Genomic DNA, 12,134 nt, shown 5'->3' with positions numbered 1-12,134 from the left:
CAATAACCCAACAAGGTAGGTACTGTTATTATCCCCATTCTACAAGTAAGAAAAGTGGGGCACAGAGAAGTTAAGTGACTTGCCCAAGGTCACCTAGCTGGTAAGTGGCACAAAAACAGGATTTGAGTCCAGAATCTGTACCCTTAGACATTACACTACACTGCCTCCCAGCTGAGAACTTATGGCTAAATTTATCAGACATACTGTATATAGCTGGATAATACAAGGTGATTTTTGGCCCTTTAAACACACACAGCTATTTAAAACTTATTTACATGAAAAAATACATACACCATTATTGATCTAGTTTTGAATATAGTATGACTTTTTAAGACCGTTTTCACAACCTTTAAAGGAAAATTCACTTTGTTAACCTTAAAAAAAAAAAAAAAAAGGGTGCCAGCGGCCAGGAGTAGTTAAGCCCAGTTTAGACTGGGGCTGGCAGGCGCCACCCCTTACAGGTCATCGCATGGCCTTGGGGAAATTGCTTAGCCTTCTTTGTTTCTCCATCAGCAAAGCAGGGATAACAACAGTGCCATCTCATAAAATGGTATGGATTAAATGATAGTATCCATATAAATCGCTAAGCACAGTACGTGACATAGTGAATGCTCAGTGAACGTTCGCTTTCATTATTTAGATCCTGAGTTATCTGTATTTCCAGGATGCGAGTCGTCCAGTAACCACAGAAATGCTTTCCCTGTCCCAGAGTCTCTGCCGATCCCTTGAGCACATTTCTCTCTATTTTCCATGTAACACAGTGACAAGAGAAGCAGGCTTCCCTGGACCTCAGACCCGAAGGTGGCTACGTCGCCTCGCTCAGCCCGGGAAAGAGGCAGGCTCTGGATTTCCTCGGGGCGGCACCACAAAACTCAACACAGACTTCTCACTTGGGTGAACTCAACTGTTAGTGAGGGATCACCCGCCCACTCTGCCGGGCTCCGCAGCAGGGAATGTGGGCACCGGCGGCAGGAAGAGGAGCTCACCCACCTACCAAGCCCGAGACTGGGCACCCCTCCTTCACAGCATCCCTGGGGACTTCGTCCCCTCCCCGCTGGGAGGCCACTGGGGATTGACCTAACAATGCCAAGACAGTGAATTTCCCCTCAAATCCTCTGAAATACATCCCCACGATTTCTAAGAGGGAGTCAAGGGAGGGACGCCAAGAGCTTCATAAAGCCAGTAAACAGCTACATCCCTGCAGCACATGTTCAGCCGCCTGAACCAGCACCCCAGCGCTTGCCGCCGCCACTTGCGAACCCGGGAGCTCCCAGCAGCGCCGGCCGCCCAGCCGGTCGCCGTGCGCGGCCTCCACTCACCAGGTGAAGAGTTTGCCCTTGATCCAGAGCAGCAGGCTGGCGGACTCGCCCGCTGCTCCCTGCGCGTGCGGCTGCGGGCGGGCGGATCCCGCCGGCGAGGTGGCCTCCATGGGAGCCCCGCGGTCTCCGGCGCCCGGAACCCCTAGACGTGCCGGGTCCCGGAAGACGGGAGGCGGTGCCTGTGCTGCCGGTGGCGGCTCGGCTCGGCTAGTGAGTCCGCGCTGCCGGGTTCGCTCGCGTCCTTCTCGCACCGCGGCCGGCGGGCTCCTTCTGCGGCAAATCATTAACTGTCAAGCCCCTAGGGCCAGACAATACATTTGCAGATTGCAACCTGGCACCTCGGGGGGCCAGGAGCAGGAGGAGAAAGGGCGCTTTTTTTTTTCCACCTTGGCAGTCGAGCTTCACTGTTGGTTGACACCCAATATGCATTTCAAGTTCTTATGGTCCCTTATTTAAAATCAGCAAATGAGGTGAATCGAGGTTATGCCAGCGTGTACTAACTTAAGAAGCAGTGATTTAGCTACTGCCTGACCTTTGCTAACTGGGAAGGTCTGGCTGACCCCTCTCTTGACCTAGTCTCCCTCCCTCTGACTAACTTATAAAAGATATTTCCCATCTAATAGAACTGAAGACGCCTTAGTTCTGTGTTTCTTGTTTTCGCAAAACATAGGTAAAATTCTATGTTTCCTATCCGTAAAGGGATGCCGGAAACATGTCTTCTTGGTCCTTGTGGTGTGTCTCCTTCCTTACGGGTGTGTTTGGTTTGTCTTTCAATATTCAGAATTGTCTCTGTGGTGCTAGAGAAGAGTGTCAACCCCTGGCGCTCAGCTAGGGTGTCCTGGGCCTGGGTCACGCCTTCCGATGCTTCTGCGGGCCAAGGAGGGACTAGGAACTGGGGTCCAAAAGTTCCTGACTCACTGACAAAAAGGACGTTGGTGGGTCTGGTAGACTGCTACTTCCGGAAAGGAGATCAGGAAGACAAAAGGAAAGGTGTTGAGACCGTTTTTTTCCTGACCACCTCCTTCCCGGGCAAGGTCCGGGCGGCAGGAGTGGGGAGCAGGCTGTGAGAAGATTCTAAGAAAGAAAATAGATTTTGAAAAATGAAATGTAGCTTTAGGAACCCCAAGTTTAGCAACTACAGAAACTCCAAAATTTAAATGAAATGATTTTTTTTTAATTGTTTAAGAAGAGAGAAGGTGATACGATAATGGAAGCAGAGCTTGGAGGGATAGCTTTGAAGATGGAGGGGTCTCCACAAGCCAAGGAATAAAGTCAGCCAGTAGAAGTTTAGAGTCTTGAGAAGGAAGTAGCCCTGCCGACTTAAGCCTTAACTGTAGCCCAGTAAAACTGATTTCGGACTTCTGGCTTCCAGAACTGTAGGAGAATAGACTTGTGTTGTTTTAAGCTACTAAATTGGTGGTGACTTGTTGCAACAACCATAAGAAACAATTGCAGATGTAGTATATACACTAACTTGTAAGTGGTCATGAGGTACTGTCAAGTGAAAAAAGTAAGTTGCAGAGTTGCAGAATAATTGTATAATATGATTCCTTTTTAGTAAAAAACACCAAGTAACTTAATATCTTTATATAAACATATACATCTATATGCATATCTTTATGCTCAATTCTGTTTATATGAGCAAAAGAAGGGTGTGAAAGAATACACACCAGGCTTTTTTTTTTTTTTTTTTTTTTTTTTGCGGTACACGGACCTCTCACTGTTGTGGCCTCTCCCGTTGCGGAGCACAGGCTCCGGACGCGCAGGCTCAGTGGCCATGGCTCACGGGCCCAGACGCTCCTCGGCATGTAGGATCTTCCCGGACCGGGGCACAAACCCGTGTCCCCTGCATCGGCAGGCGGACTCTCAACCGCTGCGCCACCAGGGAAGCCCCACACCAGGATATTGATACAGGTTTAAGTTGTGAGGGTGGTGGGAATGGGGGGGAGTTGAGGAGGGGAATAAGGGAGAATTGTTTTATACATCTTTGTTTTGTGTTTTTACTATGGGCATATACTACTTTTGCAATTTGAAAAGTATTCAATTTAGATATTTTTCAGTAAGTCATGTTTGGCTCAACATATTACCCCCACAGGAAAATGGGGCCAGGAAACGTAGTCGACCACTAATGTGGATTCTAAAGTTATGCGCAAAGTTATATGTATTTTCTAAACAGAAAATGCTTCTCAAAAAGCATTGGCAGGCGAACTCTTAACCACTGCGCCACCAGGAGAGATTCCATGCGGAATCTTTTGTTGTGGCGCATGGGCTTTTTGTTGCAGTGTGCGGGCTTCTCTCTACTTGTGGTGCGGGGGCTCTACAGTGCGCGGGATTGGTTGCCCTGTGGCATGTGGGATCTTACTTCCCCAACCAGGGATCGAACCGGCATCCCCTGCGTTGGAAGGCAGATCCTTAGCCACTGGACCACCAGGGAAGTCCCTGAGAGGCATATTTGAATACTAAAAATACCATAATAGTAATGAACTTCAACATTTTTATTGAAAAGGATCAAAAAGAAGAAAAATTCTAAAGCAGATATCAATATTTAAGACTCCCTTAAACTGGAACCAACGTTTAAGATAAACTGAAGTCATTTATAAAAATTTGAAATATAGTGGATTTACAATATTGTGTTAGTTTCAGGTGTACAGCAAAGCAACTCGGTTATATATTTTTTCAGATTATATTCCAATACAGGTTATAACAAGATATCAAATATCGTTCCCTGTGCTCTACAATAAATCCTTGATGCTTATCTATTTTATGTATAGTAGTTTGTATCTGTTAATCCTGTACTCCTCATTTGTCCTTCTCTCCCTCCGTCTCCCCTTTGGTAACCATAAATTTGTTTTCTATGTCTATGAGTCTGTTTCTGTTTTGTATACATATTCTTTTTTTTTTTTTTTTTTTTTTTTGGCTGCACCACGAGGCTTGCAGGATCTTAGTTCCCCAACTAGGGATCAAACCTGTGCCCCCTGCAGTGGGAGCATGGAGTCCTAACCACTGGACCGCCAGGGAATTCCCTAGATTCATTTGTATTATTTTTTAGATTCCACATATAACTGTTATCTTGTAGTATTTGTATTTCTCTGTTTGGCTTACTTCACTGAGTATATCAGTCCATCCATCCATGTTGCTGCACATGGCAATATTTCATTCTTTTTTACAGCTGAGTAATATTCCAGTGTGTGTGTGTGTGTGTGTGTGTGTGTGTACCACATCTTCTTAAAGTAATCAACTGTTGATGGGCACTTGGGTTGTTTCCATGTCTTGGCTATTGTAAATAGTGCTGCTATGAACATTGGGGTGCATGTATCTTTTTGAGTTAGACTTTTCATTTTTTCCAGATATATACCCAGGAGTGGAATTGCTGGATCATATGGTAGCTCTATTTTTAGTTTTTTAAGGACACTCCATATTGTTTTCCATAGTGGCTGCACCAATTTACACTCCCACCAACAGTGTAGGAGTATTCCCTTTTCTCCAAATCTTCTCCAGCATTTATTATTTGTAGACTTAGTGATGATAGACATTCTAACCAGTGTGAGGTGATACCTCATTGTGGTTTTGATTTGCATTTCTCTAATAATTAGTGACAATGAGCATCTTTTCATGTCCCTGTTGGCCATCTGTATGTCTTTGGAAATTTTTCTATTTAGGTCTCCTGCTCATTTTTTAATTGGGTTGTTTGGGGTTTTTTGATATTGAGTTATGTATGAGCTGTTTGCATATTTTTGGATATTAACCCCTTATCATTTGCATCATTTGCAAATATTTTCTCCCATTCTGTAGGTTGTTTTGTCTTGTTGATTTCCTTTGCTATGAAAAGCTTTTAAGTTTGATTAGGTCCCATTTATTTTTGCTTTTATTTGTTTTGCCTTAGGAGACTGATCTAAGAAAATATTGCTACAATTATGTCAGAGAAAGTTTTGCCTATGTTCTCTTCCAGAAGTTTTATGGTGTCATGTCTTATATTTAAGTCTTTAAACCATTTTGAGTTTATTTTTGTATATGGTGTGAGGGAGAGTTCTAATTTCATTGATTTACATGTAGCTGTCCAGCTTTCCCAACACGATTTGTTGGAGAGGCTATCTTTTCTCTATTGTATATTCTTGCCTCCTTTGTCATAGATTAATTGACCACAGATGCATGGGTTTATTTCTGGGCTCTATATTCTGTTCTATTGATCTATATGTCTATTTTTGTGCCAATACCATGCTGTTTTTTAAAAAAATTAATTAATTTATTTATATATTTATTTTTTTGGCAGTGTTGAGTCTTCATTGCTGTGCATGGGCTTTCTCTAGTTGATGTGAGCGGGGCCTACTCTTCATTAAGGTGTGCAGACTTCTCATTGTAGTGGCTTCTCTTGTTGCAGAGCACAGCTCTAGGCACACTGGCTCCAGTAGTTGTGGCATGCGGGCTCAGTTGCTCTATGGCATGTGGAACCTTCTTGGACCAGGGCTTGAACCCATGTCCCCTGCATTAGCAGGTGGATTCTTAACCACTGTGCCACCAGAGAAGTCCCAACATCATGCTGTTTTGATTACTGGAGCTTTGTAATATAGTCTGAAGTCTGAACCTGTTATGCCTCCAACTTTGTTGTTTTTCCTCAGGATTGCTTTGGCAATTCTGGCCCTTTTGTGATTCCATATAAATTTTAGGATTATTTGTTCCAGTTCTGTGAAAATTGTCCTGGGTATTTTGATAGGGATTGCATTAAATATGCAGATTGCTTTGAGTAGTATAGCCATTTTAACAATGTAAATTCTTCCAATCCAAGAGCATGGGATATCTTTCCATTCCTCTGAATCATCTTCAATTTCCATGATCAATGTTTTATAGTTTTCAGTGTATAGATCTTTCATCTCCTTGGTTAAGTTTATTCCTTGGTTTTGTTTTGTTTTGTTTTTGTTTTTGGACACAATTCTAAAAAGGATTGTTTTCTTTTACTTTCTCTTTCTGATATTTTGTTATTAGTTGTAAAGAACTGCAGCAGAGTTCTGTATATTAATCTAGTATCCCACTATCTTGCTGAATTTATTTATTAGTTCTAACAGTTTTTGTGTGGAGACTTTAGGGTTCTCTATATGAAGTATCATGTCATCTTCAAATAGTGACATTTATACCTCTTCCCTTCCAATCTGTATACTATTTATTTGTTTTTCTTGTCTGGCTGCTGTGGCTAGGACTTCTAATACTATGTTGAATAGAGGTAGTTAGTTGGGCATCCTTGTCTTGTTCCTGAATTTAGCAGGAAGGCTTTCAGCTTTTCACCATTGAGGATTATGTTGGCTGTGCGTTTGCCATAAATGGCTTTTATTATGTTGAGATACGTTCCCTCTATGCCCATTTTGGTGAGAGTTTTTATCATGAATGGATGTTGAATTTTGTCCAATGCTTTTTTTTTTTTTGCATCTATTGAGATAATCTTGTGGTTTATGTCTTTCCTTTTGCTAATGTGGTGTATCACATTGATTGATTTGCTTATGCCAAACCATTCTTGCATCCCTGGAGTGAATCCAAATTGATCATGGTGTATGATCTTTTTAAGTATTGTTGGATTTGATTTGCTACTATTTTGTTAAGGATTCTGTATTCATCAAGGATATTGACCTGTAATTTATATTTTTTTGTAGTGTCTTTGTGTGGTTTTGGTATCAAGGTGATAGTGGTTTCACAGAATAAATTTGGGAGCGTTCCCTCCTCTTCAATTTTTTGGAATTGTTGAAGAAGGATAGGTATAAGTTTTTCTTTTTACGTTTGGTACAATTCCCCAGTGAAGCTGTCCCGTCCTGGGCTTTTGTTTGCAGGGAGTTTTTTATTACAGACTCTATTTCACTGCTAGTGATCAGTCTGTTCAAACTATCTGTTTCTTCTTGACTCAATTTTGGCAGGCCGTATGTTTCTAGAAATTTGTCTATTTCTTGTAGGTAGTCCTATTTGTTGGCATATAACTGTTCATAGTATTCTCTCATTATTTTTTGTATTTCTGTGGCATCAGTTATTATTTCTCCTCTTTCATTTCTTATTTTGTTTTTATTTTTTGTGGGGGTCACCTCTCTTTTCTTCTTGGTGAGCTTAGCTAGAGGTTTGTTGAATTCATTTACCTTTTCAAATAACCAGTTCTTGTTTTTACTGATATTTTCTATTGCTTTTTAATTTCTATTTTATTTATTTTCTCTCTGATCTTTATTATTTCCTTCTTTCTGATGACTATGGGCTTTTGGGTTTTGTTTTTTCTTTTTCTAATTCTTTTAGGTGGTAAGTTAGGTTGTTTATTTGAGATTTTCCTTGTTTCTTCAGGAAGGCCTGTATCACTATGAACTTCTCTCTTAGAATTGCTTTTGTTGCCTCCCATAAATTTTATAAGGTTGTGTTTTCATTTTCATTTGTCTCAAGGTATTTTCTGATTTCTTCTTTGATTTCATCATTGACCCATTTGTAGTAGCATGTTGTTCACTATCCATGTGTTTATTCTATTCCCAGTTTTCTTTCTGTGTTAATTTCTAGTTTCATACAGTTATGTTCAGAGAAAATGCTTGAAATAATTTCTATCCTTTTAAATTTGTTGATATTTGTTTTGTGACCTAGTATGTGCTCTATCCTAGAGAAGGTTCCATGCATACTTGAAAAGAATCTGTACTTTGGTTTTGTTTTCGTTTTTGTTTTTTTGGATGTAGGATCTTGTAGATATAAATTAAGTCCAACTGGTCATTTGTGCCATTTAGGATCTCTGCTGCCTTATGATCTCTCCATTGATGTCAGTAAGGTGTTAATGTCTCTTACTATTATTGTGTTATGGTCAATTTCTTCCTGTATGTCTGTTAGTATTTGCTTTGTATAGTTAGGTGCTCCTATATTGGGTGCATATATGTTAATGAGTGTAATATCCTCTTCTTGTATTGATCTCTTTATCGTTAAATAATGCTCTTCTTTGTCTTTTTTATGGCCTTGGTTTTAAAGTCTATTTTGTCTGATATGTTTATTGCTACCCTCACTCTCTTGCCATTTCTATTTGCATGAAATATCTTTTTCCATCCCCTTACTTTTAGTTTGTGTCTTTCACCCTGAAGTGAGTCTCTTGTAGTCAGCATATCATAGTTTCTTGTTTTATTATCTAATCTGCCACTCTGTGTCTTTTGATTGGAGCATTTAGTCCATTGACATTTAAAGTAATTATTGATAGGTATGTACTTATTGCCATTTTAATCCTTGTTTTCCAGTTGTCTTTGTAGTTCTCTTTTGTTGTTCTTCTTGTTGTTTTCCTTTTGTGGTTTGATGATTTTCTTTTGTAGTATGCTTGAGTTCTTTCCTTTTTGTTTTTTGTGAATGTATTGTATGTTTTCTATTTGTGCTTACCATGGAGTTCAAGTATGTTGACCCATAACTATATCTATTTTCTTTAAACTGATAGTCATTCAAGTTAAAACACAGTCTAAATGATCTACATTTTTATCCTCCTTTCTCCCACATTTTGTGACTTTGATGTCCTATTTTAAACCTTCATGCTTATGTTTTTACTATTAATTGTAGTTAAAAGTCATTTTACAATTTTTAAAGTTGTTTTTTAATCTATGTTCTGGCTTATTTAAGTGATTTTCAACCTTTTATATGTTTGCCTTTCCTATTGTGATTTCCCCTTTCCCGTAGACTCTTGCTTCTTTTCTATTTAGAGAAGACCCTTCAATATTTCTTTTGGGGTAGGTTAAGTATTGCTGAATTCTTTTAGTTTTTGCTTCTCTGAGAAATTATTTCTTTCTCCTTCTATTCTAAATGATAATCTTGCTGGGTAGAGTACCGTAGGTTGCAGGTTTTTCTCTTTCAGGACTTTAAATATATAATGCCACTCCCTCCTGGCCTATAAAGTTCCTGCAGAGGAATCAGCTGATAGCCTTATGGGGGTTCCCTTTTAACTGACTCTTTGTTTTTCTCTTGCTGCCTTTATAATCCTCTCTATCTTTAACTTTTGACATTTTAATCATGATATGTCTTAGTGTGAGTCTGTTTAGGTACATCTGTTTTGGGGCCCTCTGTGCTTCCTATACCTAGATATCTGTTTCCTTCTTCTTTAAGTTTGGGAAGTTTTCAGCTATAATTTCTTCAAATACATTTTCAATCCCCTTCTCTCTCTCTTTTCCTTCTGAAACCCCTATTATGTGTAGGTTGGAATGCTTTATATTATCCCATAGATCTTGTATGTACTTTCTTCTTTTTTTTTTTTAATTTGTCTTTCTGTGTACTGTTTGGATTGGGTGATTTCCATTATTCTGTCTTCCAGATCACTTGTTAGTTCTCCAGTGTCATTTAGTCTGCTACTTATTGCTTCTCTATTGGTTTTTATCATGACAATTGAATTGTCTGTTTTTGATTGGTTCATTTTTTTGGTTTCTAATTCCTTGTTAAAGTGATCTGCATTTCCATTGAAAATCTTTTAAATTCATTTAGAATTTTTATTACCTCATTTTTGAACTCAGGGTCTAGTAGACTGGTGAGGTCTGTTTCATTCATTGTTTTTTCAGGAGATTTCTCTTATTCTTTTAATTGGGAGTAGTTCCTCTGCCTTTTCATTTTACTTAACTTTTTCTGTCTCTGAATTTAAGAGAACCAGTTATCTACTCTGGTCTTGAAGGGGTGTTTTTATGTGGGGCCATTCCTATGTAGACTGTGTGTGTCCAGTATTTTTTGTGTGAGGGCTGGTTTTGTTATGGATGCCGTGCAGAATGGGTGTGGTTGGTGTTAGGGGATTTAAACCTTGTGCAGGAATGAGGCAGGGCTTCCTCTGTGCTCTGTTGCTATCACAGCCCTGTCAGGGGCAAGTTCTGCTCCCCAGTTTTTGGAGTAGAAGCCCTGAGGCTCAGGTTCTATCAGGCTCCATTGCCCTTGAGTGCAAGGCCTGCCACAAAGGATGTGATTGCTGAAGGAAGTGAAGCCCATATGATCACAGAGGACCTATGTGCCACCTGTGTAGCATCTGTGGTTCCACTCAGAAGCAGCCCAATGTTGCATCTCTTTTTCTCTTGTGTTCATCCCAGATCTAGTGCAAGGCTGTGGTTTGGAGTAGCATTGTGACTACACAGGGCACAGGGGGTCAGGGCATTGTGACTGCAGGAATTAAGGTGGCTGTGCTGCCCCGAGATCTGGGCTGCCTCTGTGGCAGACTTCTCCCAGGACTTGTCTGCTCCAGATCTAGTGTAAGCTGTGGTATGGAGTGGGCAGGGCCTAAGTGCCCTCACTGGAAAACAAACCATTGAGTACTCCTGCCCATGGCTTGTCTGCCCAAGATGCAGAGCTTAGCCACTGTGCCCTCTTGTGGTACTGTCCTGTGCATACACTGAAGATGTTCAGGGCAGCCCCTCCCCACCTTGTGCACATGCTGACAATGGGCTCCAAGGTTCACCTGGATCACACCTCAGGTGCCCTAGTATGTCTCCACATAGCTAGACAAAATCTTTGCCCAGATCTTTTGCCAGGCTGTGGTGTGGAGTGAGCAGGGCCAGAGTGTTGTGCCTTGGAATTGATAAGTGCAGCGAAGCAGCAGCTTCCAGTGCAATGCTCTTTCTGCCTTGATTGTTAACAAGCCAGCATGTGTGCACTCCTCACAAATAAAAACCAGGCTTCTCCAGCCCTTCTGTCTGTCTCAGCAGATTTCCCAGCAGGCAAGAGGCCTTGCAGGCAAGACCCTAGGACTGGGATGCTCAGATTGTGGGTTGACCTGCCCACTTCCCAGAATGAGGGTCCCCCTGTGTGGACCTTCTCTTCCTTACAGATCCCTCCCAGGGGCTCAGGTCCAACCTGATGCCTTTTTTTCATCCTATCCAATTATGTGGCAATCTTTCCTGCAGCTTTTGTTGTATAGGAGTTCTCTCAGTTTTTCCAGTTAGTTTTCCATGAGAATTGTTACACATGTAGATGTATTTTTGCTGTGTTTGTAGGGGGGAGGTGAGCTCCATGACCTCCTACTATGCCATCTTGATCCCCCTAATTCCTGAAGTCATTTTTATGAAAAGTAAATGGGAACTTTCCAAGTGTAATCTGTATTTAAGTTCATCTCAAAGCCCATATTTTAAAAGCCTTATTTTAATACAATGGAATATTATTCAGCCATAAAAAGAAATACTGCCATTTGCAACAACATGAATGAAATTCAAGGGCATTATGATAACTGAAGTAAGTCAGACAGAGAAAGACAAACTTTTCATGGTCTTAAAATAATTCCACTATGTGGAATCTAAAAATGTTGAACTAACTCATAGAAACAGAGTAGAATGGTTGTTACCAGGTGCTGGGGGAAATGGGGAGACGTTGGTCAAAGAGTACAAACTTTCAGTTATAAGATGAATAAGTTCTGGGGATATAATGTACAGCAAGGTGACAAGTTACCAATACTTTATTGTAAACTTAAAATCTGCTAAGAGAGTAGATCTTAAATGTTCTCACCACACACAAAAAATGGTAACTATGTGAGGTGATGGATGTGTTAACTAACCTTAATGTGGCAGTCGTTTCAGAATATATACATATATCAAATCATCGCATTGTATGCTTTACTCATACAAACTTCTTTGTCAATTATATCTCTGTAAAGCTGGGAGAAAACCCTTATTTTAAAAGATCTTGGGACTTCCCTGGTGGTCCAGTGGTTAAGATTCCATGCTTCCAATGCAGGGGGCCCAGGTTCGATCCCTGGTCAGGGAACTAAGATCCCACAGGCCACACAGCAAGGCCAAAATATTAAAAAAAAAAATTTTAAGTAAAAGATCTTGTTTGTAGGGTCTACTAAATATATACTATTGCCACTACTATTGTCTGAAT

At 40.6% G+C, this 12,134-nt stretch overlaps 1 protein-coding gene across 1 annotated transcript in view; it reads right to left on the bottom strand.

The window, feature by feature from the left end:
- The window catches only part of SLC35F2 (solute carrier family 35 member F2), a gene marked incomplete at its 3' end in the record, with an annotated part of 48,631 nt that extends 47,187 nt beyond the window's left edge, over nucleotides 1–1,444 (bottom strand). The window contains exon 1 of the mRNA XM_082844217.1: nucleotides 1,320–1,444. Coding sequence (XP_082700343.1) covers nucleotides 1,320–1,429 — 110 coding nt within the window. The 5' untranslated portion in view covers nucleotides 1,430–1,444. The remainder of the gene's footprint in view (nucleotides 1–1,319) is intronic.
- Between the last annotated feature and the right edge of the window lie 10,690 nt (nucleotides 1,445–12,134).

Source organism: Leucopleurus acutus, assembly GCF_964270905.1.
Source record: "Leucopleurus acutus genome assembly, chromosome: 8".
NCBI lineage: Eukaryota > Metazoa > Chordata > Mammalia > Artiodactyla > Delphinidae > Leucopleurus > Leucopleurus acutus.
This window is presented reverse-complemented; position numbering and strand designations above follow the sequence as displayed.